The 24,264-nt window shown below is 43.8% G+C and overlaps 1 protein-coding gene across 8 annotated transcripts in view; it reads right to left on the reverse strand.

The window, feature by feature from the left end:
* The window catches only part of ADK (adenosine kinase), a 560,340-nt gene that overhangs the window by 134,134 nt on the left and 401,942 nt on the right, over positions 1 to 24,264 (reverse strand). For all 8 annotated transcript variants that reach the window (XM_039547058.1, XM_039547060.1, XM_039547059.1 and 5 more), the window contains one exon: positions 4,719 to 4,889. In XM_039547058.1, coding sequence (XP_039402992.1) covers positions 4,719 to 4,889 — 171 coding nt within the window. The remainder of the gene's footprint in view (positions 1 to 4,718; positions 4,890 to 24,264) is intronic.

Here is a 24,264-nt window from a genome sequence, read left to right on the forward strand (position 1 = left end):
TGAAATGGGATGGGGTAGAAGGGTACATGAATAGGAATTGAATGGCATAACCCAGTCCCAGTACTTCGGATCCAGTTGTCTGTAATTATTGACTCTAAGGCCCTGTAGAAGTGGGAAAGCCTACAAATCTATGAATCACCTTGCAGCCAGAAGGGACCACTATGATTATCTAGTCTGACCTCCTATATAACACAGGCCACAGAACCTTCCCAAAATAATTCCTAGAGCAGATATTTTAGAAAGACATCCAATCTTGATTTAAAAATGGTCAGTGACGGAGAATCCACCATGACCCATAGTGAGTTGTTCCAATGATTAATTACTCACTGTTAAAAATTTATACCTTAAATCTGAATTTGTCTAGCTTCAAATTCCAGCCATTGGATCGTGTTATACTTTTCTGTGATAGATTGAAGAACACATAATTAAATATTTGTTCCCCAGGTAGATACTTATAGAGTCGCTCCTTAACCTTCTCTTGTTAAGCTAAATAGATTGAGTTCCTTGAATCTATCACTATAAGGCATGTTTTCTAATCCTTTAATCATTCTCATGGCCATACAGGGCCAGCTCCAGGCACCAACCGAGCAAGCTCCTGCTTGGGGTGGCAGATTCCAAGGGGCGGCATTCCGGCCACCCTTTTTTTTTTTTTTTTTTTTTTGCATTTCACCGCTTCCGCGCCCCTGCAGGTTTTTTTCTTTTTGGTTTGCTGCTCCTGCCTGTAGGGGGCGGTGGCGGAGAGGAAGGGAGCTGCTGGGAGCGGTGCTAGGTCTGCAGCAAGCCCGGCATCTGCAGGGCTGGGAGTCACCCTGCACCCGCCGCCCCGCAGGTTTTTTTTTTTCCCCCCTTTTCTTCCCTTCGCTGCTCCGGCCAGCCGGGCGGTTTGTTTCACACCCCCTCACCCCTTCGCCGCTCCGGCCAGCCGGGCGGTTTGTTTCGCGCCCTCCCTCCCTTTGCCGCACTGACTGGCCGGCAGGTTTCACGCCCCCCCCCCGTTTGCTGTTCTGACTGGCTGGCAGGTTTGTTCCCCCTGCCCCTTCGCTGCTCCGGCCGAGCGGCAGGTTTGTCCGTCCCCCCCTCCTTTTGCTGCTCCGGCCCCCGCACAGGTTTTTTTTTTGCTTGGGGAGGCAAAAAAGCCAGAGCCAGAACTGTGGCCATAGGAGCAGACTTCCGCACTTTCCCACTGGCGCTCCACCTCCCCTCAGTCCCCAAATGGGGGCTTGAAGCGTAATGACTAGAATGCTGACCTCGGAGGCAGAGTCAAATTGGCTGCTTGACCGATGCTGATGGAGGATGGGCTGACTGACTGACATTGGGACCAGAAGACCTTATCCTATGAGGCTTGTGCCTCTTGTTGGAGAAGTCATGCTGTCTAGATAAATCGACCTGAAAAACCACCGAGAGCGATATTGCTGCTGCTGACACCTCTTTACTGCTGGGGTAAAAATCCCCAAATGAATGCAATTTAGCTCACAAGTCTTTACATCAATGCAGCATCTCCTCAGTTTTGTCAGAGAACAAGAATTGTGGCTGCAGCAACAGATGTTCAGGAGGAGAAGCTACTGGCAGAATAGGATTGAGACCAGGGTGACTTTGGAACATCCCAGAGATTCCAAGGAGGCCACTCTGGGTAAGGGTATGGCTTTGGTGGCCAGTAAGCAGGATTGGTGCCGATCTGGATACTGATGGGTGACCCCCAGGAGGTCTTGATGACTTCTGCGAATGATAATGAGAAGGCGAGGGATAAGATAAAGACATCTCTGAGCCTGATGCTGAGAAACTTTCCAAGTAGTCCACATGCAATGGAAGAGCCATCCCCAGCAGGCTCAACAAATGTCCAACCTCATCCAAAGTCCAGCACATGAGATGCATTATGAAGTTAAAACACTAGACACTTCAAGCAGAAGTCAGCACTGATGTCAAAGCCAGCACCATTCCCATCATGGCAGTGAGCACCAGAGCCATCAACAGCAGCAAAGAGAATACATAAGAAGAACATACAAATGGCCATACTGGGTCAGACCTGCGCTAATTTTCAGTGCCAAAAAGGCAGACAACTTCAGTTTTGTACCGAGTTAGAAGAGGTGCTAAAGTTGGTGCCTACACTAATGCCAAGTCCACAACCCATACAGATGGCGCCAAGGGCACTGATGAAGAAGCCATCACACCTGAGCACCCTTGAATCTGAGGAGACTCAGGAACTGATGCTGCTTGATACGCCTGCACTGGTATGCTGTCAAGCAAAGCGAGTCTGATGCTGCCAACACTGATACCATCAGTACCAGACTCAATGGACGACCCACAGATGATACTGGAGACAGGGCCGCCCAGAGGGGGGGGCAAAGGGGGCAATTTGCCCCGGGCCCCGGGCTCCGCAGGGGCCCCCAAGAGAACAGCGGGGGCTCCCGCCTCCGCCCCTCTCCTGGAGCCTCAGCGCATCAAACGCCGAGTCTCCACCGGGGCCCCTGAGCCCCGCCCCGCTCCGAGCCGCGTCGTCAGGGGGCGGGGCTGGGAGCTCTGGGCTGAGCTCGGCTCCCTCCGCTCGGCGTGGAGCTCCCAGCCCCGCCCCCTCCCCACGCGGCTCTGAGCGGGACGGAGCTCAGGCCCTGCCGGCCACACGCTGCGGCTGTTCCGGCGAGGCTCTGAGACTGCGCGTGAGGAGGGAGCCGGGGGGTAAGAGGTTGGGGGGGGCAGAAGCGGGACCCGCCGCCGAAGTTCAGCCCGGTCTTCGGCGGTAATTCGGCGGCGGGGGGCCCTTCCGTTCCGGGACCCGCCGCCGAAGTGCCCCGAAGACCCACGGTGGGGGCCCCCCGCCGCCGTATTACCGCCGAAGACCGGGCTGCACTTCAGCGGCGGGTCCCGCTTCGGCGGTAATTCGGCGGCGGGGGGTTCCCGCCGCGGGTCTTCGGGGCACTTCGGCGGCGGGTCCCGGAACGGAAGGGCCCCCCGCCGCCGAAGACCCCGGGCCCCCGGAATCCTCTGGGCGGCCCTGACTGGAGACAACAGTACTGAGTCTATTTGCTCTCGCCTCAGTGCTGAAAAGCAGGTAGATGGCCCTGCTCTCTCACGTACAGGATGAATCATGGTGCCCGTCTGCACTCCTCTTAGAAGGGAAAGAGGAATCTCTCCAAGCTCTGGAACAGCTCCAGCCTCTTTTATGAGATTTTTTTCTAGGGGGACCAGAGAAAGGAGAATGGTCTTTCTTCCTGCTGGGAGAGCCCATGCTGCCTCAAATACCCTCTGGGAGGCCTACTGATCCGTGAAGGTCCCCAGTGCCAAAGCAGGCCATATGGCTTGCTCCAGAAGGTGCTGCTTCAAATGCAAGTCTTGCATTCACTTACAGATGCAGCACCTTTACTTAAAGTGTCCCTACCCCAGGCACAATAAACAGCATGGGTGGGGTCACTATTGAGGACAGTCATTTCACACAATGGATAATGTTTAAACCCTGGTGATGGCATCAGCCAGGATGACTATCTATCTAAACTACTACGATAAATTAACCTGAGAGTGCCATTAACTATTTTAATTATTTACTATATACAATAAAATCCCAAACAGACTGATGTACAGCAGCATGAGGTAAAATACCACACAAAATGTTCTGACTTTAGCCGCAGGCAGTGAGAAGGAATTGAGGGTGTCAGGGCAAAGCTGCCCTTAAACAGTCAGGGGAGAAGCTAAGGGCCAGAGGGCACAGGCATCACCCGTCTGGGTACTGCTAGGCCAAGTTCTCCGGGTTCAATGTCCTGGGCGCACACACACGAGTGGAATACATGTCTGCAACCATTCAAAGAAGAACTGTCAATGACAAATACTTCTCCCATCCAACTACCCGTGGTTAGTAGACTTTCACTATTCTACTGTACCTGAAGAAATATGCTATTTTCTAATCTTTACAAAAGTATTCAGGGCTGGTCTATGCTAGTTTTTGCACAGTTGTATCTGCACCAATGTACACCCCGAGGACAGACATGCTGCACAAGTGTACAAAGTCACTTTCCCAATACAGTTTACTTTGATTTGAAACTTAGACAAGCTGCAATAATGAATGTAACTTTTTACACCAGCATAGCTATGCTGGTGCAAAAGTGTCAAGTGTAGAGAAGTCCTCACTCAGTTCATTTATTTATATGGCTTTCTTTAGGAGTTCACTCTTTTATTCATGATAAACAAACATATAAATGCTTACAAGAGAACCCTGTGAACTAAGAAAATACAAAGTTATATCAGTACAGTCAGTAAAATGTTGGCCTCATTGAGGTGAATGGCTACTTTGCCATTGAGTTCAGTGGGCACAGAATTTCACCCAATCTGTTTACCCCACTCTTGCACAGAAAAGCGTAACAAAAGTGAATTTCTATAGATGGTTTGCCATTCTATCTTCCATAGAGATCAATGAGAAATTTATAAATTGTGTTTTCCGAATGTCCTTCTCCTCCTGATTAAAGAAAGTGTCTACTTTATTGCAGAATGGGCCATCAAGACTAAAGCTATCAAGGTGAAAACTTTTAACAGGTTAACACATTAGCAGTCCATTGAACCACTGCACTAGTTTAATTCTTTCTTTTTCAACGTAGACTGTAAATTAGATTTGACAGTATCATTTTACATTTTACACAAAGTCACTTAAAATATATGTTAATGAGGAAAGAAAAATCAGAGAGTATTCTAGACATAAACATCCGTCAGAAACAAATATTTTTAGCAGGACTCACCATCTCATTTCCGAAAAGGATGTCAACGTAAGGCATGACTTTCATCAGTGGCTCCTTATAGAACTGGCTAATGAATGGTGCAGAAAGATTCAAAGTGAAGATCTTGTTGTCTGCAGAAGAATGACTGGCCACCTTTAATACTGCTTCTGGTGAAACTGTAAGAAAAAATCCCTGCAAGCAAGCAAACAAATATATATTACTAATTTCAAATTAGGAATTATATTAAATAAGTTGTTTGCAGGTGGGACAAAAAATGAAAAGCACACTTATCGAACATGAAACTGTATAAATGGCATCCTTTGATGTAATTTAATTAGTTAGATTAATCCATTATGCCTGATCTCTTAATGCAGTATAATATTTAAACAATGAAAAGGATGTCATTCTACATAATTAATAATATTTTGTAATATAAAATATGAAGCCAAATGTTAATAAAGCCAATATCAATAAAAGGAAACAAATAAATAACTACATAAGTTAGGGTTGCCAACCCTCCAGGACTGCGCTGGAGTCTCTGGGAATTAAAGATGAATCTTTAATTAAAGAGTATGTCATGTAATGAAACCTCCAGGAATACATCCAACCAAAATTGGCAACCCTAACGTAAGTGCGGTCTCCCAAAGGAAAAGCTAATTTAGAATAAGGAGTGCAGATTAGGGTTTAGGAAAGTAATATGAGTGAAGATCAGACCAAGCCTTTATACTTGACTTGATTCCCTTCTGAGGGAAGCCAATTCTGCTGGAATGTATACCAGGCTCATTCAAATTAATACACTGAAGCTAATAGAAAATCTTAATTACCTGACATTAGTAGTCCCTATCACTTTCTTTAAGGTTTCCAGACAGTAGAAGAACAGGCCACATATACCTTTTAGTCTTGAACTGTAATACACCTTTGTTACTTTGCAATACACTGTTACTATTCAGTATACCTGTTTTGGTATATTATATTTATATGGATCAGTGGTTCCCAAACTTTAACATCCTGTGAACCCTTTTCACTAAAATGTCAAGTCTCGTGAACCCCCTCTTAAAAATGAATATTTTCAGGGATTTTCTCTTTTACCCGAGTATAAATTATAAAAGCAGTGATCTTGGAAATATAAAATTTGTTTTTGTGACATGTTTATTACACACTATGTATTAATTATTATTTATCATGACAGTAGTTTTATTGCATTATGAAAATGGCAACACTTCCAAGATCTCACTTTTGTAGCTTGTATCACTTTGAATAAGCCTGTTATAAGACAAGGCTCCTATGTTTCATCAAGGAGTATCAGATGTGAAACAGCATTAAAGTATCTAAGAAGCCAACTGAAAGAGTTCCTTCTACACAAGCATTCAGGTCTTGAGCACTCCAGGCAAACAATGCACGTTACAACAAAGCTTGTTCTTCATAATAATTTTAAAAACAAATATTAGCTGCCTATTTAATTTTAAAAACAGCAAAAAATATCCACTTTCCTTTCCATTTCTTATAAGGAGTCTTGAAGGTTAAGTCTCTTCAGTGTCCCATCCTGCTCGGGGTCTCTAGGGACAGCGCTGTCCACCATTAGGGAATTTTTCCCAAGAACCCCCTGTAACATTTTGTGAACCCCCAAGGGTTCACAAACCCCAGTTTGGGAAACACCGATATAGATCCTGGACACTGGTAGGGAATGCTAGTTAATGTAACTATTGCAAGCTCTGTAGATTGTATATACTTTATTATAGTCGTAATTTTTCAAGATCTTCTCCCTCTCCCAACTCAAATGATAAAAACAGGACAAATAAAATAAGTGTCAAAAATGAAATACTGAATAAACAGAGTTGAACCAGAAACAAGCCGGCATCTCATTTAATTAAATTTCATTTTACCTTCTTTTTTCTCCTTTACTTTATGTTCTCTCGCATCCGTAAGTGCATACAGCATCCACCAGTTTTCCACCATTTATTTTGGTCTTGGGCTAATCTGTTTAGGCTTCTGAGTGTCATGTTGATGAATTTACCTTTCTCTATTTTTCTAAGTAATATTTCTCTAGGTTGTCCTCTTTTTTTCTTTCCAGGTGGTGGCCATGTTATCACTTGCTGTGGAAGTTGTGTTAGTGGCATCCTTAAAGCGTGGCCTAAATATGTCCATCATTTTCTTCTTGACATATTTGATGCTTCAGTATGGTTTACTCTCCTTTGAATTTCTGATGTTGCAAGAAACTGTCTTCAATGCACTTCAAAGATCTTTCATAAGCACTTACTTTGGAATGAGTTAATCTTCTCATCAATTTCTGTTGTAGATTTCTATGACTCTGCTACAGACATGACACCAGTATTCAAAATTCATAGTTGTGTGTCAGTGCCAATCACGCTACTTTTCCAAATCCTCTCAAGCTTATGAAAGTTGTTTGCTGCTTTTGATATTCATTGCTTGACATTTAGCATGGTGTCACTATCGTATTTCTGACTCCATAGATAGGTAAAATGACTTATTCTAGTAGGTTGACGTCAAAATGGGAACCATGAATGAAAAGATGTGATGGCTGCCATTTTGAGCTCAACATTCTGAATCTTTGTGACTAAAATTTAACATGCAATGTTGCACTGCACACATACCAATCATTATTTCAAAACCAATTGCAACTTAGTAGAACCAATAATTAAAAGCAGGCAAAATGACTCTTCATTAAGGAGCAACCACTTACCCAAGTCTGGTTATGCAAATAAATAAAACTGGTTTTATTCCTACAAGTGAAAAAATCTGTGACCTCAAATTCCCCCTTATGAAATGACAGACTTTGTCCCTGCTCAAAATTACTGATCTCAGTTTTTACACCCAATATGTTGTGATGATTGATAGTAGCCCATCTTTTATACATTGTTTCAACCAAAAAAGGGACTTTTTTTTTTTAAACTGGTGACACATTGACTTTACCACGGTAAATAGTTCCATAAACTTTAATATCACAGTAGGATACCAAGTTAAACATACTCTAAGATGCTTCCCTTATTAAAAATAATACCCTTATATCTGCTCAATTATAGTAATTTTGCTTTTCCATCACTGTAGTGAAGTGGCCTGGCTCCCAGCCGCACCTGAGAGGGACGAGCCAGAACAGCTGCCTCAGTGGGCGGAGCCACCGCCACCTGTCCTCGCCCCCTGGAAGTCAAGGGGCGGGACAGGAAGTATAAAGGCCCGGGCCCAGCGCTCAGTTGGGCCCCGGCCACTGGAGAGGACAGACGCTGGTGCCCGAGCTCCTGCTGAACCAAGCCTGCCCCGAGCCCGGTACCCAGAGGAGGACTGGCCGAGCCTGCCCCGAGCCCGGTACCCAGAGGAGGAGTCGAGCCCACCCGTGCACCCGTCTCCTGAGGAGCCCATGCTGGTGGACCCCCCTGCTGAAGCTCCGACGATACAGGTACCAACGGAGGGGGAGATTGGAAGTGGCCCGGGGATAACCGACCCCAGTCTGGCTGTAGCTGACACTGAGCCTATGTCAGTGTGTTGCGGCCAGGATCCCCACTGACTGCAGCGGATCCACGCCGCTGCTAGGGCCCCGGGCCGGGACACAGTGGAGTGGGTGGGCCTGTGTCCCCCCTGCCACCCTACTCACGGGTGGCAGTCTCCCCCTCACCCCCAACGCTCAGGCTTAGACACCCAGACTTACCTGTTGCTGCCCCGCCCTGAGCTAGGGCTTGGGCTTTATAAACTGAACTGCTGCTCAGCCCTGCCTGAGGGTCTGAGCCCTGTATCTGTTGCTGCCCCGCCCTGAGCTAGGGCTTCGGCTTGATACACTGAACTACTGTTTGTTTGCGCCTGTTTGTTTGCTCAGCCCCTGCCTCAGGGTCTGAGCCCAGGACTACTGCCTGTTGCCCCGCCCTGGTCTAGGGCATTGATTGTAAGACTGAACTGCTACTCAGCCTCCTGTAGTGAGGCGGCCTGGTTCCCAGGCGCCCGGAAGGCAAGAGCGACCCCTCACCTGACAAGGGGACCCGCACACGGACCCTTACAATCACCTAAAAGAGATCACTAAATAGTCTCAAATTTGATTAAACATACTGAATTAAAGGCAGCAATCACATGTGCTGCAAAGTAACAAGCAACTTGCAAGTAGGGTCTTGTAAGTGAAGCGCCATTTCAGCCTCATCTATAGCAACACTATTGCAACACTATAAAAAACAATGATGAAAGGGCTCTATTTTCCAGTTCTCATCACCATATTATTCTGTCTTCACATTAGAATACATCTGTATTTTTATTCAAAGTAATTCAGCTAAAGATCTTAGAAGTTCTACTCATTGACAAATTTTAGCTTAACAAGGAGTTTAAAGATTAAAGATCATTTCAAAAACACTGTCTAAATATTTCCCGTTGCTCCACACTTCCCAGTTTAGCAAATATACAATCACTTCCAAAATCTGGGTTTGATTCTGCCAAGAGCTGAGTGCCCAATTAAGGGCAACAGGAGTTGAGGATCCTTTGCATCTTCTTGAGGTGCTCAGCACCTTTCAGGATTGAACCATACAAGCAACCAAGCTGCCTCCTTTCTATTTTTGTATCCTAAAGAATTAAAATGAACAGTTTATATAACATCTTGTCTCCATAGCAATCTCTTCCATCTTTTAGTGTTTCATTTAATGAGCAGAGTTAGAATTAAAAAAAAAAACTGTTCCAAGCACAAAATAAAAACCTTTCATGCTAGCATGTTGCCAGCTGTGGATAAACCACATAGTGGTCTGCATAAATATTAACCTGGTCAAATAATTAGGCTTCTCACCAATTTAAGACTGAAAACTTGATCTGAACTAAAATACATCTGATTGTAATTTAAGGTACAGAATAGTATCCCCTTGGGATCTAAGTCAGGCCTAAGTCCAACTTTCCCCCCTCCTCTTTTGAAATGCAACATAAGGGTATTTGAGATGCACAAAGTATAACTTGCATTTCAGACCTTCCACAGTAAATGCCATAAACTCACAAAAGTTGCAAAATTGACTTTTGGGTTTCTTGAAAATAAACTTCGCAATTTAATTTCATTCCACTCTTCAAAAGATTTCTTTCCCTCATATTTTTCTTTAAATGAATATTTGGTATTAAAACATTTAGGGATTACAGCTGTACTATAGAGAGCTCTTTTTTAATACTCTGCCAAGCATAATTTTTCTTTGTAGGAGTAATTTTCGGCTGTTTGTTCCAGGCAGTAGTGCCGAAAAAGAATGTAGGGGAAAATTTGACTGGTCTTTAACCAGAGAGCTGGATTTAAGAAAGCCAATCAGAGTTTGCATTTCAAGAACTGAAATGGACTTTGGCCATGTCTTTACTGAGGCTCCAATTTCAGCCATCATTGTCCAGCCATCAGCACCAATGCAACTAGTTTTGATTTGCACCATTGTGGCTTACTATAGTTTCAAATAGGAGTAAGCTCCACCAGTTCAAACAACAGTTTTCCTTGTCTATGCTAGAGGTTTGAACCAGTGTTGCTACAAGAACGTCTGGCCACAATAGCTGCAATCAGAACAAATCGTCACTGTAGACAAAGCCTTTGAAATTCCATATGCAAATTTCTCTCTGATGCTTAAGACAAGTGGCTTGCAGCATTTTCAAACTTGCAGGCTACAACCAGTATCTAGTAATAACGTAAGGTCAACAAAAGTATATTTGTCGGTCCAAGGAGTGAACATTTAGTGATAAAAATATAAGATTAGGTTATTGGAAAGCAGAGACATAACAGAACAAAGTAACATCAAATTATCATTCTGTTTCTCATATCGTAGAGCACTGCCAACTTCCTAAGTGGCTGGAAGTTATATTTCCTAGTTACACATTAACCAGTGCTAAAAAACATGATTATTGCCTTAAACCTCTCTTGTTATTGTATAGGACACATGGAAACCACTTCTGCTCTATTCTGAAATTGACATTCTCTAGCTGCAAATGAACACATTGTGAACTCCCAACAGAAATGGCTTGAATGGAGGAAGAATATAAAACAGCTAATCAGGAGAACTCTCTTAGCAGAACACTCTCATCTTGATGTTTATGGATGAAACCGCCTTTTAGTATTAATGGGAGTTATAACGAGAGGTCACCTACCAGCAGCTGTTATTTGAGGGCAACAGCTATGCATATTCCAACTTGCAGGATTGGCACCTCCTGGTATTGAGCAGTGGAATCTTCTAGAGAGCAGTGTCTGTTGAGGCCACTTGTCTCTCCCTTCCACTCCACTTGTGGATGATTCCCAAAATATAAAAGGAGGAGTGGCCCCAACCACTGTTCAGTGCCTTCTCTAATTTTGGAATTCTTTACACGAGACACCAAAGAAGTGGGGAACATGGGCAGGGGATGTGAACACGCAGAGGCAACACTTGCAAAGAACAACAGTTACTGGCAAATAACTTCTTTCTTCTTCCAATGGCCTCTGCACATTCCCTCTTGTGGGAGATTAGCAAGCAGTACAGCTCCATAGGAAGGTGGGGTGAGGAGTTCTAGATGAACAAGAACTGCCAAAATGAGCATCAGCGCAGAATGGCAGGTCAAGAGAGTATTAGAAGGTGGCCACAATTTTGCTCTCCCTGATCACACCTAAGAAAGGGACAAATTTTTGCTTCAAGTAACAACTTTACGAATTCTGTGAAAAGACTAAGCCCCCAAAGGATGCTGTCTTCAGATTAACGGAATATCTTTTAACATGTATCCAGGTGAATGAAAACCTGGTGAATCATACCAATGGTGTAAAAGAGACTTGGGGAATACAGACAAGTTTAGTGGCCTGTAAGAGATGGAAACAGAGATGACTTGAGACTGGAAACAGAGAAGAGGATACCAATGAAATCCTACTTCAGTTTATAGAGGAATAGCCATTTGACCTGTATTTCACTGAGGTTTGGTTTACACAGTTTTGGTACCAAGATTACTATGCTACTTAGGGGTGTGATTTTTTACTTATACTGGCACTGGACTACTTCAAGCAAGTGGAGCATTTGGAAACAGTGCCAAAACCTTGGCACCAGACTCAGATGGTTATGGGAACATTAATGCCATGAATTATGGGCATCAAGCAGTTCACCGGGTCCATGGTGCTGGATACTAGACCCTGCACTCTGTTGATCTGTATGGATCAAGGGATTTCTATGGTATCAGACTGTCAGCACCAAATTATGTCAACCTGTAAGGCTCTGAGGACTTTGGCACAAAGCTGACAGTACCAGAACCTTGGTGCTGAATTAGGCTGACTTGGAGGAATCCAGGATCTTTAATGCCAGCACAAGCCCTAGCACTGGGCTAAGGCAGATAAGACCAAAGAGATGGATGCCACCAGATATAAAGCCACTTAGCTTAGTGGCTGTCTAAAGATGATGCTGGAGGTACACATTGCCAGACGGTGTCGACTGGACCGGAGAGGCCTCCCCCATCAGTAGAGCTCTGGGAGGTGGCCCTCCTGCTCTTTTCCATCTTTCATATTCAGGTGTCCTTTTCATAGACATCAGAATGACTGGACGCATGTAGTAATTTTCTGCACAAGTAATTTGTCTTATGAGATCATCTCTCCTATTTTTATCACATGAAGACCCAGAGGGTTTCTTCTGATTCACACTAAACCTATGCAGCACCAGCAATAGTAGATGTGAGTGCAACGAAGTAAGAGTGTCAGAAGTGTCTGCATCACAGGACTGGAGATGGTTGAAACATCTCCTGGAGCCAGGAATACTCCAGCTCTGGTGAAGGTATTTCTCTATAAGGTGTTCCCTCCAAAGGCACTGATCTTGCAATCACTTGTGCACATGAGAATCTTTATTCACATGCATAGTTCCACTGAACTCAGTAAGATAACACACAAGTGAAATTACTCACATGCATGAGTGTTTACATGATCAGGGCCAAGATTTTCTAAAGCCAACAAGTATTTCTTTAAACCCAAAGCTGAAATCTGTGACTTAATATTCATTTAGACAAACCCAGATGACAACAAGCAACTATGTATTGTTGGATTATTATCGTTGACTACCATACAACAATGTTTGTATAAGAATATTTAGAAAACAAAAAATAGGACTCAAGAAAAAAAGAGGTTAGTTACCTGTAACTGAGGCTCTTCAAAATGTGTGGTCCCTATCCGTATTCCACTGAGAGTTATACGCATGTGCCATGCGTCCGGAGCTGGATATTTTGGAAGTAGTAGTGTCTGTTAGTTCATGCATGCACCCTTGCTTCGCTGTTTCATCCGAGGTGCTAAAGGGTAGGGTGGACCGACTGCGCCTTCAGTTCCTTCTCCACCACAAACCAAGAAATCCGCAGTAGAGAGGAAGGAGGACAGGATTTGAATACAGATAGGGACCTCACATCTCAAAGAACCTCCAGTTACAGGTAAGTAATCTCTTATCTTCGAGTGATGGTCCCTATTGTATTCCACTGAGGGTGAAAAGAAGATGATGGAATCGTGGAACAGAGAACAGCCACACCGAATGAGCCATCCATTGCAGAATCTCGCACCAAGGCATAATGGGAAAAGAAGGTATGTACTGAACTCCATGTGGCCAACCTACATATGTCTGTAAGCGGTACGTCATGAGGTGCTGCTGTAGTCAATGCTTGCACTCTTATGGAGTGGACTTTTATCCCAAGTGGTGGAGACAATCCCAATAACTGATAAGAGTGTAATGTACCCCGAAACCCACTTAGAATGGAGATCGCTTGCCCTTTAATCCTATCTGTTATAGTGATAAAAAGTCTAGGGCAATGGTTCTCAACAAGGGGTCTGGGGCCCCTTGGGGGGGCTGCAAACAGGTTTCAGGGGGTCCACCAAGCAAGGCCAGTGTTACAGTCACTGGGTCTCAGGGCAGAAAGCTGAAATCCTACCTCATGGGACTGAAGTCCAGGGCCCTGAGCCCTGCCACCCGGGGCTGACGTCGAAGCCTGAACAATGTAGCTTTGCAGGGGTCTCTGTGGCATGGGGCCCCAGGCAATTACTCTGCTTGCTACCCACTAACACCAGCCCTGGAATTTATATGCAGAAAACCAGCTATTGTGGCACAGGTGGGCTGTGGAGTTTTTATAGCACATTGCAGGGGCCTCAGAAAGAAAAAGGTTGAGAACCCCTGGTCTAGGGGACTTCCTGAATGATCTTGTCTTCCACTGATAGAAAGCCAGGGCCTGGCAGATGTCGAGGGAGTGAAGGTGCTGTTCCTCCACTGAGGAGTGAGGTTTTGGAAAAAAAGCAAATAAGTGTATGGATTGGTTGAGATGAAAGCAGGATACATCCAGGAAAGCTGGTAGTGCAAGTGGGGAACACGCTGACATGTGGAGAGGAAGAGGAAACCAGAACTGGCAAGGCCAAAACAGAGTGATCAGATAACTGCTCTCTTCTGTCTGATCTCGTGTAGGACATGCAGCAGGAGCAGTAGGGGAGGCATGGTGTAATTTATCTGATCTGACAAGCGGATGACTCGTGGATTGCCTTGGGAAAGAGTGACGAGAAGTAGTGGGTGCATTTGCTGTAGGCATGGGAGGCAAAGATGTCCCTGGTAGGAATCCTCCAGTGGTCGAAAATGTTGGTGACCATGGTGTCGTGGATCTCCCATTTGTGGTCGGTCACGAATTTCTTGGTGAGGGACTTGCAATTATGTTTTGAATCCCAGGGAGCTATGCTGCTGACAACAGGATCATGTGGCCAGTGCACCAATCCCAAAGACGAACTGCCTCTGCATAAAGTGTAGGTGACCTTGTGCCCCCTTGTTTGTTGCTGTAGTGAACAGTGGTGGTTTTGTCTGACATGATGACAACATGATAGGAATAAATGGATGGGAGAAATGCGCAACATGCTGTCCGCACCACCCAGAGTTGCACAATATTGATGTGCATCTGGGATTCCAGAGTGGTCCAAATCACTTGAGTCATATGCTCACCCATGTGGGTACCACCCCATCTGATAATCGTTGCATCTGTGATGATCGTCATTTTTGGGGAGGACGGAAGGAATGGTGTCCCAGTGCAGACCTGACCTGAGTCTGTCCACCACCAGAAGGAGGAGAGAACCTCGTGGGGAACCATCAGTAGGAAATCCATATTGGGGTGCATGGGAGAATATGTCCTTTTGAGCCACAGTTGTAGGAAGCAAAAGCGGAAATGAATTAAGGCAGTAATGTATGTGCAAGCTGTCATGTGGCCAAGAAGAGAAAGGTAAGTCCTGGCCAGAACAGAAGGACTGGAAATCACCTTGGAAATTAGTCTTATAGGGTCTGGAACCTGTCCTCCTGTAGGTAGGCGCATGCTGATATCGCGTCAATGCGGCCACCAATAAATGCAAGGGAATGTGTGAGATCCAAAGTCAATTTTTCAATGTTTATACTCACTCCCAGGGAGGAGAAAAGTGTGAGCAGCACAGAGGCTGAGGCGCAAGCCCACCCTTTTGATTGCACTGCTAGCAGCCAATTGTCAAGAGAAGGGAATGTAAGGACCCCTTGGTGCTGGAGGTGGGCTTCCACTACCAAAAAAACTTTGGTGAAGACCCATGAAGCAGTGGTGAGTACAAACAGTAAAACTCTGTATTGGAGGTGATTAAGGCCCACCGTGAATCTTAGGAAACGTCTGTGGGTAGGATGGGTACCCATGTGGAAGTATGCATCCCGCATATCGAGAGCTGTAAATCACATGCCTCTTTCTAATGAAACTTTGGCTTGGGTATGAAGCAGTTGAGATGGCAGAGGTCTAAGATCAGTCTCTACCTGCTCTTCTTCTTGGCAACTTGGAAATAGGTGGAACAGAACCCTGCGCCCTGACCTATCACTCCCCTTTGCAATAGGAGTCCACTTTTAGGGTGAGAATGCTGTTGTGAGAGTGGTCCCTGAGGCGGGGCCAGGGCGGGGGACGTGGATGAGGTAATCTTGTGAACTCGATCATACAGCCATGTCGAATGACATCCAGGACCCATTTTTCCATTGTTATAGCACTCCAAGCTTGTAAAAAAAGTGTGCTAGACGCCCCCTGAAGGGGGTGGGTCAGGTTTATGGCATGAGGGGGTTGGTGGCTCTCTGGATACTCTCTGAAATATCACTTCTATATCACTAAGTGTAGGAGATGCTAATGGTTGTGATGATGAACCCAGAGGGTGGGGCCATTGGGTCTTCTGCCATTTGTAAAACTTGCACTTGAATGCTGGTGTGTAGATACTCAGTAATTACAGAGTGGCTCTGAAGTCCTTGAGGGAGTGGAGGGAATCATTAGTTTTCTGATAGACGAGATGAGACTCATTAAACGGGAGGTTCTATATGGTGTTCTGGACTTCCTTTGAGAAACCTGGTGAAAACAGCCACAACTCCCTCCTCCCGACAATCCCTCTAAGCCCTAGTGTGCAAAGAAGTATTTGCTGCATGCATTGCAGCCTGGAGTGTTGTCTTTGCAACTAGCTTTCCCTCCTGAAGGATAGCCTGGAAGTGGACTTGATCGTGCTGGAGAAATTTGTCTGAGAAGTCTGCCAACTTGCCATAGGTAAGAAAATTATATGTAGTGAATAGAGTCAAGTGATTGGAGATGCAAAATTGAAGGCTTGCGGAGAAGAAGAACTTGTGACCCAGAAGGTCCAGTCGCTTGCCCTCTTTGTCCGCTGGGGGGGAATGTGAGTGTTGTTGCTGGGCCTGCTCCCTTGGACCCTTTTGCAGGTACATAGTACCTCTTCTCTGCCCCCTTGAGGGTGAGTGTGCAAGTGGCTGGAGTGTGCCAGACACGCTGGACTGGTTGAAGAACCATTGATCAGTAGAGCCACTCTTGCTGGTAAGATTTCAAGCACCTGGTGCTGTTTCTCCTGTACTTCCTCCAGTGGAATGTGGAGGGCATCAGCCACCCTACATAATTCCTGGAACTGATGGTAGTCATTCGGGGATAAGAAGGGAGTCGAAGACACTGCGGCGTCTGGAGACAACAAAGGGAACCGCTCTGGTTCTGGTGGTATTGTTGGAGTCGGACTAAGTGGTGCATCCTCCAGTATAGGTTCAGAATGACTACTTGGTGACAGTCGAAGAGGCGAGATGGGGACTCCTCTCAAATGGACCAAGAAGGTTTCAAAGGCAGATACTGCGGTTATGACCCCCAGTACAGTCAACCAGGCAGACCAAGAGGCGGGGTGCCAATGGCTCTGTTGCTTCGGAAAGGGAGGGTCTTGCCATTAAGTCGGCAGAACCTTAGGTTAGTCATATTGGTGGTATGGGAGGGCCAGGCCCTGGGCTCCATCTGAGTCCTCCAATGCTGAAAAATCAGAACCCAGTTTGAATGGCAGTGACATTGGAACTGTGGGAGCTGTAGGTGAACAGGCAGTAACATGACCTGAGAGAGAATATGTAGGAGACCATATCCCCCTAGGAGGCGATGGCACTTGAAGATGTGGAGATCTCACCTCCTCCAAGGCAAAGAGTTCATGAGGTTTGGGGGCTGACTCAGGTCTCCCCAGTATCAGTGGTATGCACTCCACAGTCAGAACAAGAGCTGGAACAGAGGACTGCTTCAGAACTGAAGGTTCCCTTGACTTCAGTGGTACTGACCTGGAAGGAATATGCAGCTTAGTGGACAGAACAGGCAAATCCGACGGTCTGTGCGACTTCTTATTGTGTTTGTGAGCACTGGAACATGCTGCTTCTCCGTGACAGGAACTAGGCGATGGAACAGTATCCTTCTTGGGTCTGGAAGACGACTTACTGCCACACTGATGTGCACACTTCCTTGCCTCACAAATAGGTTCCAGCATGGGGTCCATAACACTGGTACCCATGGAACCAGACTGGAGCTCTGCGGCAGGAGGCGCACTACTTGATTGCTCAGGCTGATGTTCAGGGGGTTTCCCAGCCTGAATCCAACTGCGGCCTCATGGCAACCTCCATGAGATGCTTCTTGAGGCAGAGAGCCCAGCCTTCCCAGGTACAACTTGAGAAGGAGAGGCAGATACTGAACCTGAATGCAATGTGGGCTTCCCCCAAACAGCAACAGCAGCATAGCTGCTCATCGCTGATCAAGAATGAGCAAGGGCAGGAAGTGCAGAGATTGAACCCCAGGATCTTCGGCATAATCTAGCATCCTGGTGTGGGTGCTGAGATGGTTGGGGGAGTGGGAGATTGGCAAAACGGCATCCCAAAATTCTTAAAACTACTACTCTCAGTAAAACTACTACAAAAATAACAAAAAATACTATTTACAAGAATAAAAGTATTTTTTCTGTGTTTTAGAAAGTATGTCACAAGAAAATAGTAGAGGCTCCAACTCAGACCATGCAGCAATGAGAAGGAACCGCAATGAGAAGGAACAGCAATGAGAAGGTGTAGTCAGTCTACTCTGCCCTTTATCACCTCGTATGAAACCATGAGGCGGAGGAAGGGGACACGAGCAGACCAATGGAAACCACTACTTTCAAAATCCCCAGCTCCAGATGCTTGACGCATGTGTATAACCCTCAGTGGAATATAATAGGAACCATCATTCAAAGCAGAACTAAAACAGTTTACATAAAAAAATAATTCATAGCCATCTGAGCCAATGGATTTTGAGTCATGATAGTCTGGACTGATTTTCAAACAGCATTTGATAACAATATAGAAAAACTGTAAGGGAGAATCAAAATATTTAACTGTCAGAAACAAATATAAAGCTGCCTGCTGCCATTTAAAATAGGTTCTATTCTGCCAACACAGAAAGAAAGAAATTCTTTAATCCAAACTTATTTTATGGGAAACATTTACAGCAATATGCAATTTCAATTACACCGCCCTCATCTATCAAAAGGATGGAAGTTTTCTGTACATACAGACAATAAAATGTTGCAGTAATGAAAATCCTGATATAAGCCCTGATTCAACAAAGAACTTGCTTAACTTGGGGCTGGCCTACACTAAAGTTAGGCTGGCTTAACTATATCGCTCAGGGCTGTGAAAAATTTCATGCCTTATGGAATGTAGTTAAACTAACCTAAATCCCAGTGTAGACACCACTAGGTTGACGGAAGAGGTGGATTTAGAAAGTGATAGAAGAACCCCTTCTGTTGTGGCAGTCAGTGTCTACGCTACAGCAGCACTGCAGCTGTGCTCCTGTAGCATTTCTAGTGTAAACATAGCCTAAGCATGTGACCAGTCCCACTGAAATCTGTGGGACTACTTAGATGCTTAAAGTTAAGCACATGCTTAAGTCCTCTGCTGAACTGAAGTCATAATAACTCACTAGGCCAGATCTTTTGCTCAGGTTAAATCTCCTTTGAGCTCCAATGCCACAAAGGGGACTTAAAGCTACCGTAATCAGACAGATGAACAATCCCTTATCATAGTGTAGCCTTGCACCATCCATTCCTCCCCCTGTAAACCTAGTGAGCATATCAAGGGCATGCATGGAGTAAAGCTGGCGAACAATGCACTCTGGCAATCCTAGGCCTGCAGAATGATCCTTCAGGGAATTATTCTAGCTAGGATACATTAGAGCAAGCCCCTATGAGTATATCTTCCCCCATGGGGAAGGTAGAAAGGTGGTTGTAGAAAGTAGAAAGGTGGACAGTAAAAAGATGGCCCTGCCTGGAGCACTCTCCCGTGGAAGGCTGTGGCAGAACAGGCACATCTGCCTCAATTTTCCTCCTTCACAGTTCCCAGTAACTCCACTGGAAGATTTCTTAACTCGCTAATATCTTCCTTGGGGCTGGTTTATTACTGAAACGTGGTTTAAATAAGCCATAACAAAGGTCCCAAACATAGTTCATTTCTCACACCCACTGTACATAGTCTTTAAAATCCCACATTTTCTCATCCATCAACATAGTACATGGCATGCTCCAGCATCTTCCACCACTCACGGCCTCTTCTTTTGTCTTGTCCTGGCCTTTTACCAGGACAGCCACCCCAACCCTTTTAGTTGGAGTGCAACCCTGCTCACCAGTGGGAGGCCCCACAATCTCTTTCCTGGGAGTCTGTCCTCACATGGGGAGCATCTCTCACTCCCTCAGGCTCTCTCACTGTTCTGCTGGTTCCTGTTCTCCTCTCTGCTGGTCCACTGCTTTCAGCCCTTGCTGGCTTAGAAATCAGCAGGCAACTCCCTCTGTTGTTCTCTGGCCTTCAGCTCTCTCCAGCTCTGGCTCTCTGGCCTAGGGAGGTCATCCGGCAAACCCCACCTTCTGATCTCCTGCCTTCCCCACTGCTGCCTTCAGAGACCACCTGGTCTCTCATCTGCCAATCTCTCTCCCCCAGGCAGCTCTTGCTGACTCTACCACTGTCCTGATCAGTCCCTCCCATCTAGGGCCCAGATTCTGTCTTTCCGGCCCAATTGGAGTCAGTTGATGAGTCATAAGTGCACTAGTCTCTTCCCTCTTAAAGGGCCAGTGCCACCCTAAGGCTGGGGCAAAGAGACACCTTTGCTTCCCATAATTTGAGCTGCATGGAGCATGAGCCTGATGCAGCTAAGAATCCATCCACTGTGCATCATTGCTCATAACTCAAACATTCTTCCTTGGAGTTAAAACTTCCATTGGTAGCTCTGAGGCAGGAGGTGAATTTTCTTATAAAGTTAATACAAAACCCCTTTACTTGTATCTGAGTTACGTGTATGGATGTGGGGGGAGAGGGACAGGGAGAACAATTTGAAAAAAATCATCTTTAAATCTTGAAATGTCTTGGTACAGTACTATTCAGGACATACTATATTGCCAGAGAAATGGGTTTAATAGACCAGGCAACTTTTTCCTCAGTTTTGAACATTTAAATTAATAATCTAAAAATACATGAATGTAATCTTTTATAGCTTAGTTATACAGGGTATCAGGTATAGTAGGTACCCAAATGACTTAGGTATTAAAATACTGCTGTTGTAAAAAAAACCCTAAAATATAAAACTTAAAAAAAAATAACATAAAAACAAGTGTGAACTTTCTTTAATGAAGGTGTTTTTTGTTTTTGTTTTTTTTAAATATCTTGTACTTCACCTAGGAGGAGAAAACAATCTACACAGAACATCCACCACATACATACAAAATGGTTAGGCAGTAAATGGGTGCAGTACATGAAAGCTGTTAAAACTCCATAGTCCTTTTCCTCAGGAACACTAAGTGCCTACACAGTGCTCATTGTACTTTCAAATTACATTTTATCTCCTACTGATCAGCAAATGGCTATTTAATGAAATATAAACCACTGGTTTCCACTAGTTCCTACTGGAGACAGTTGTTTTAAATCAGAAAGCAAAGATGGCAAAAATGCAACAATTTCTCTGAGTAATAGTTTTGGCTCACTGCAGTTTGCATTGTTTATTTTTATGAAAGTATCACTTTATAACTGGAAAATGACTAAGCTGTAAGCTATTGTTTTATCATTCTGAGTGGCCAGTGTTTCTGTTTTTGATAAAAGCCAAGTTTCAAACAGTTTTCAGTAACATAGGAAAAAGCTTAACTATCAGTAAATGTGCTTATATTGACCCTGACATTTTCTTCTAAAATGGTGCCAACATGTCAAAAGGAGAGGATTGCTTTCAGACTTGAACAGCTTTTTTGTTGCTGAAGCAAACTCTGATTGCTGCCATATTAGTATCTATCAGATTGCAACAGTAGCATAAAAACTCATACAAAGTATTGACATTAGATGATGAATAGAATTATTTTGTGTACATTTTAGCAACTTTTTAATTCCTTAACCAATTTAGAAATGCATTTCAGCTAAAATTACTGTAATGGTTAAGCTATGCATTCTTCAGGAATTTCTATCAGCCAAACCTAGGACAAAACAGCAACATGATTTTACATATGAAATCTGTTAAATTATTGTGTCTGAGCACATGCACTTACAGAACAAAGACACACAGAGAGAGAAGCAATAAGACTGGTAAGGGAAAAGACTGGTGAAGGGAAGTCCCTATCGTTTCTTTCCTCTTTTCATTCTCCCCAGACAAAGGGCTTCAGTGTCACAATGACTCTCATTTTGGCAAGGAGGGCTAGATCCTTAAGTCTGTCTCTGAGTTAGCTACAGAAGGTCTCCACCATCCCCTAAGGGCTAAATGCACAGATTTACCAGGTGCAGGAACTGGGATCCCTGTGTTGTTCTGGCTCCAGAAACTGGATCTTGTAATGATTCCAAGATTTTTTTTCCCCCTAGTTTCCACATGTTCAACATTTGTATTGTCATCAATAAGCTGACTTCAGATTTTTGTATATTCCCTGACTGAATAAACCTCTGTTGCTCAGGGCAATAGAAAGCAGGCTATTATGCCATATGAGGGGTATATGAGTGCAAGAACTAAGCATACATTAAACTACTGATGAAATAAACGGGAGTAAAAGTCATATACAATAAACTGTAAGGTCTAAAATACCATGTGCCATCTGTATGGGAATTTGCCCACTTTCAGCAGACACGATTCCAGGGGACAGGCAGCATATAATTCACAGGCATTCCTGGACATTGCCCTCTTGACATACTTTGTTTATCTTGCGCAACAAAGGCTAGCAGTAAATTATTGAAGAGCAGAGTTTCTCATAGAGATGCCCTTCCAATATACAATATGAAGACATCTATTCACGAATGAAGTAGATCAGAGAAGAAAGCACGTCAGGGGAGTGTTGAAGCCCACAGTGAGATTGCCCAGTTTTTTACTCATCAGTATAGTTTTATGGTAGAAAGTTTGCTGTGCAAGAGTTAAGAGTCTGTATTTGTTTTCATTATAAACCAAGTTACAAATTTATCTGGGATGAATTTAGCATACAAAAGGTCAGGCAAACAGCATAGTAAAAATAAACATGTTTCCTTTATAGTGTGGTTCTACTCTGAAACCCCCCCTCCCCACATAAAAATGGAAGTGTGGGTCCCATGTTTAGTTTCTCTCAATGATTTCCATATCAAAAGTGCTCAGTTTACAAGTAAAATCTTTTTCTGTCACCTTGTGCATTCAGACTTAGCAAAGGGACTACTTGCAAAGTAAGATACTTATTCATTATGAGTAAAGGTGGCAGAACTCAGCACTATATAGTGAACCTACTACATCCTGTATTAAAAGAGTAAACAAGCACTTTCTCTACTTTCTTTACATGTTGATTCCCCTTTATAATAGCTGCTGCCTCTTATATTTACACTGGTGTCTGAGTTTGAGCCTAGCCTTATGCCTTAATCCATATATAGAACAAAGATCTACATATTTCCATCGGTGACTTATAATAGGTTCATATAATATGCTTCAAAAGATCTTTCTTTGAAGTAACTTTCATTCATATGATTGAGGAGCTGTTCCAATATTAGAAGTTCTGGTTGGCTATTTAATGTAAAACCAAGTCCCCTATGAAACCTGATAACTGCTATCCACCCATTGACCACTTTCTGACAATTCAGTATCTTTCTGATCTTTCATTGACTCAACAAAGTCAGTTTCGCGAAAAAAATTATCAATGGTCAATATTTAAATATTGTAAACATGGGAATTATTATTTGCTGTTGCATCAACAATATGCTGTGTGTTCTACAAACAAAAAATTAGGAATGGTCCTTGCCCAAAAGGTTTATACTCTATATCCTGGGTTCCTACAGTTAACAACTGTCTCAATGAACTCAGTGAGCATGCAGTTCTAGAGTTTCATGCAGAAGATTAAAATACATTTCTTCAGCAAATACGGTCTTTACACTGAAAATAATAGCTTTGACATGCTTTTTTATTGAAATACTGTAGATTTTTCATTCAAAATATATTCTGTGGTTACAAAAATGCATTTTGCCTGCATCAGTCATTTCAACACTGTGCTTTTCCTAATATTTTTCAATATGCAGAGAATTTGTGAGGAAGTGTTGTTAGGGCATAAGACGGAGTTAGAACTCATGAGTTTTATTTTCTGCGAAACCTTGGTCAAAAAACCTTTTGGTGCCTCTGTTTACTCAACTGAAAAATTGATATAATAATATTGTAGCTTCCTTTGTAAAATTGTTGTGAGGTTTAATTAATTAATGTTAGTAAAGGGTTTTGAGATACTATGTTGAAAGATGTTACAGAATGCAGAGTATTATCAATAAAATATAAGCTGCAAATCAAACAAGATAAAAGGCAATCTGCTTTTCCTTCCTCACTCCTACACCCCAAAACACTGTACTTTACTTTCTTGTATATAATATATTGCATTTTTTATTCCTGCCTTCGGATAAAAAAAACAACTAAAATCTGGATAGCAATGAGAAAACTGTCTTCTCAATCTCTGAAACAGTTTTTGTGGGTTAAAAAGAAAGAGAATGAGAAGTTGCTTCTTCTCCCCTCCCTCTATCTATCTATCAATTGGAAAAAAAATCTTTACTCAATTTAGGGAAGCTCAATGCACACCTATAAAAAAATGGGGAACATGTCATTGAGACTAAAATCAGGACCATACACTCTATGTTTCATATTGTAGGAATCTTTAAACGTGTAGTTAAGGATACCATCCATTATGACTAGGAACATTAGGCTGAATTTTCAACTTCAATTTCCTCTATTTTGAGCTTAATCCTAGAGTAATTATTCTAGTAACTGGTGTTTTGTTGAGTCATGAATACAGAATAAGAGTTTGTGTGGTTAAACGGGACCCTTCATGTTAGTGTAACATTTTTTTTGGTGTGGT

The sequence above is a fragment of the Mauremys reevesii genome, linkage group 7, assembly GCF_016161935.1.
Source record: "Mauremys reevesii isolate NIE-2019 linkage group 7, ASM1616193v1, whole genome shotgun sequence".
NCBI classification, from domain to species: domain Eukaryota; kingdom Metazoa; phylum Chordata; order Testudines; family Geoemydidae; genus Mauremys; species Mauremys reevesii.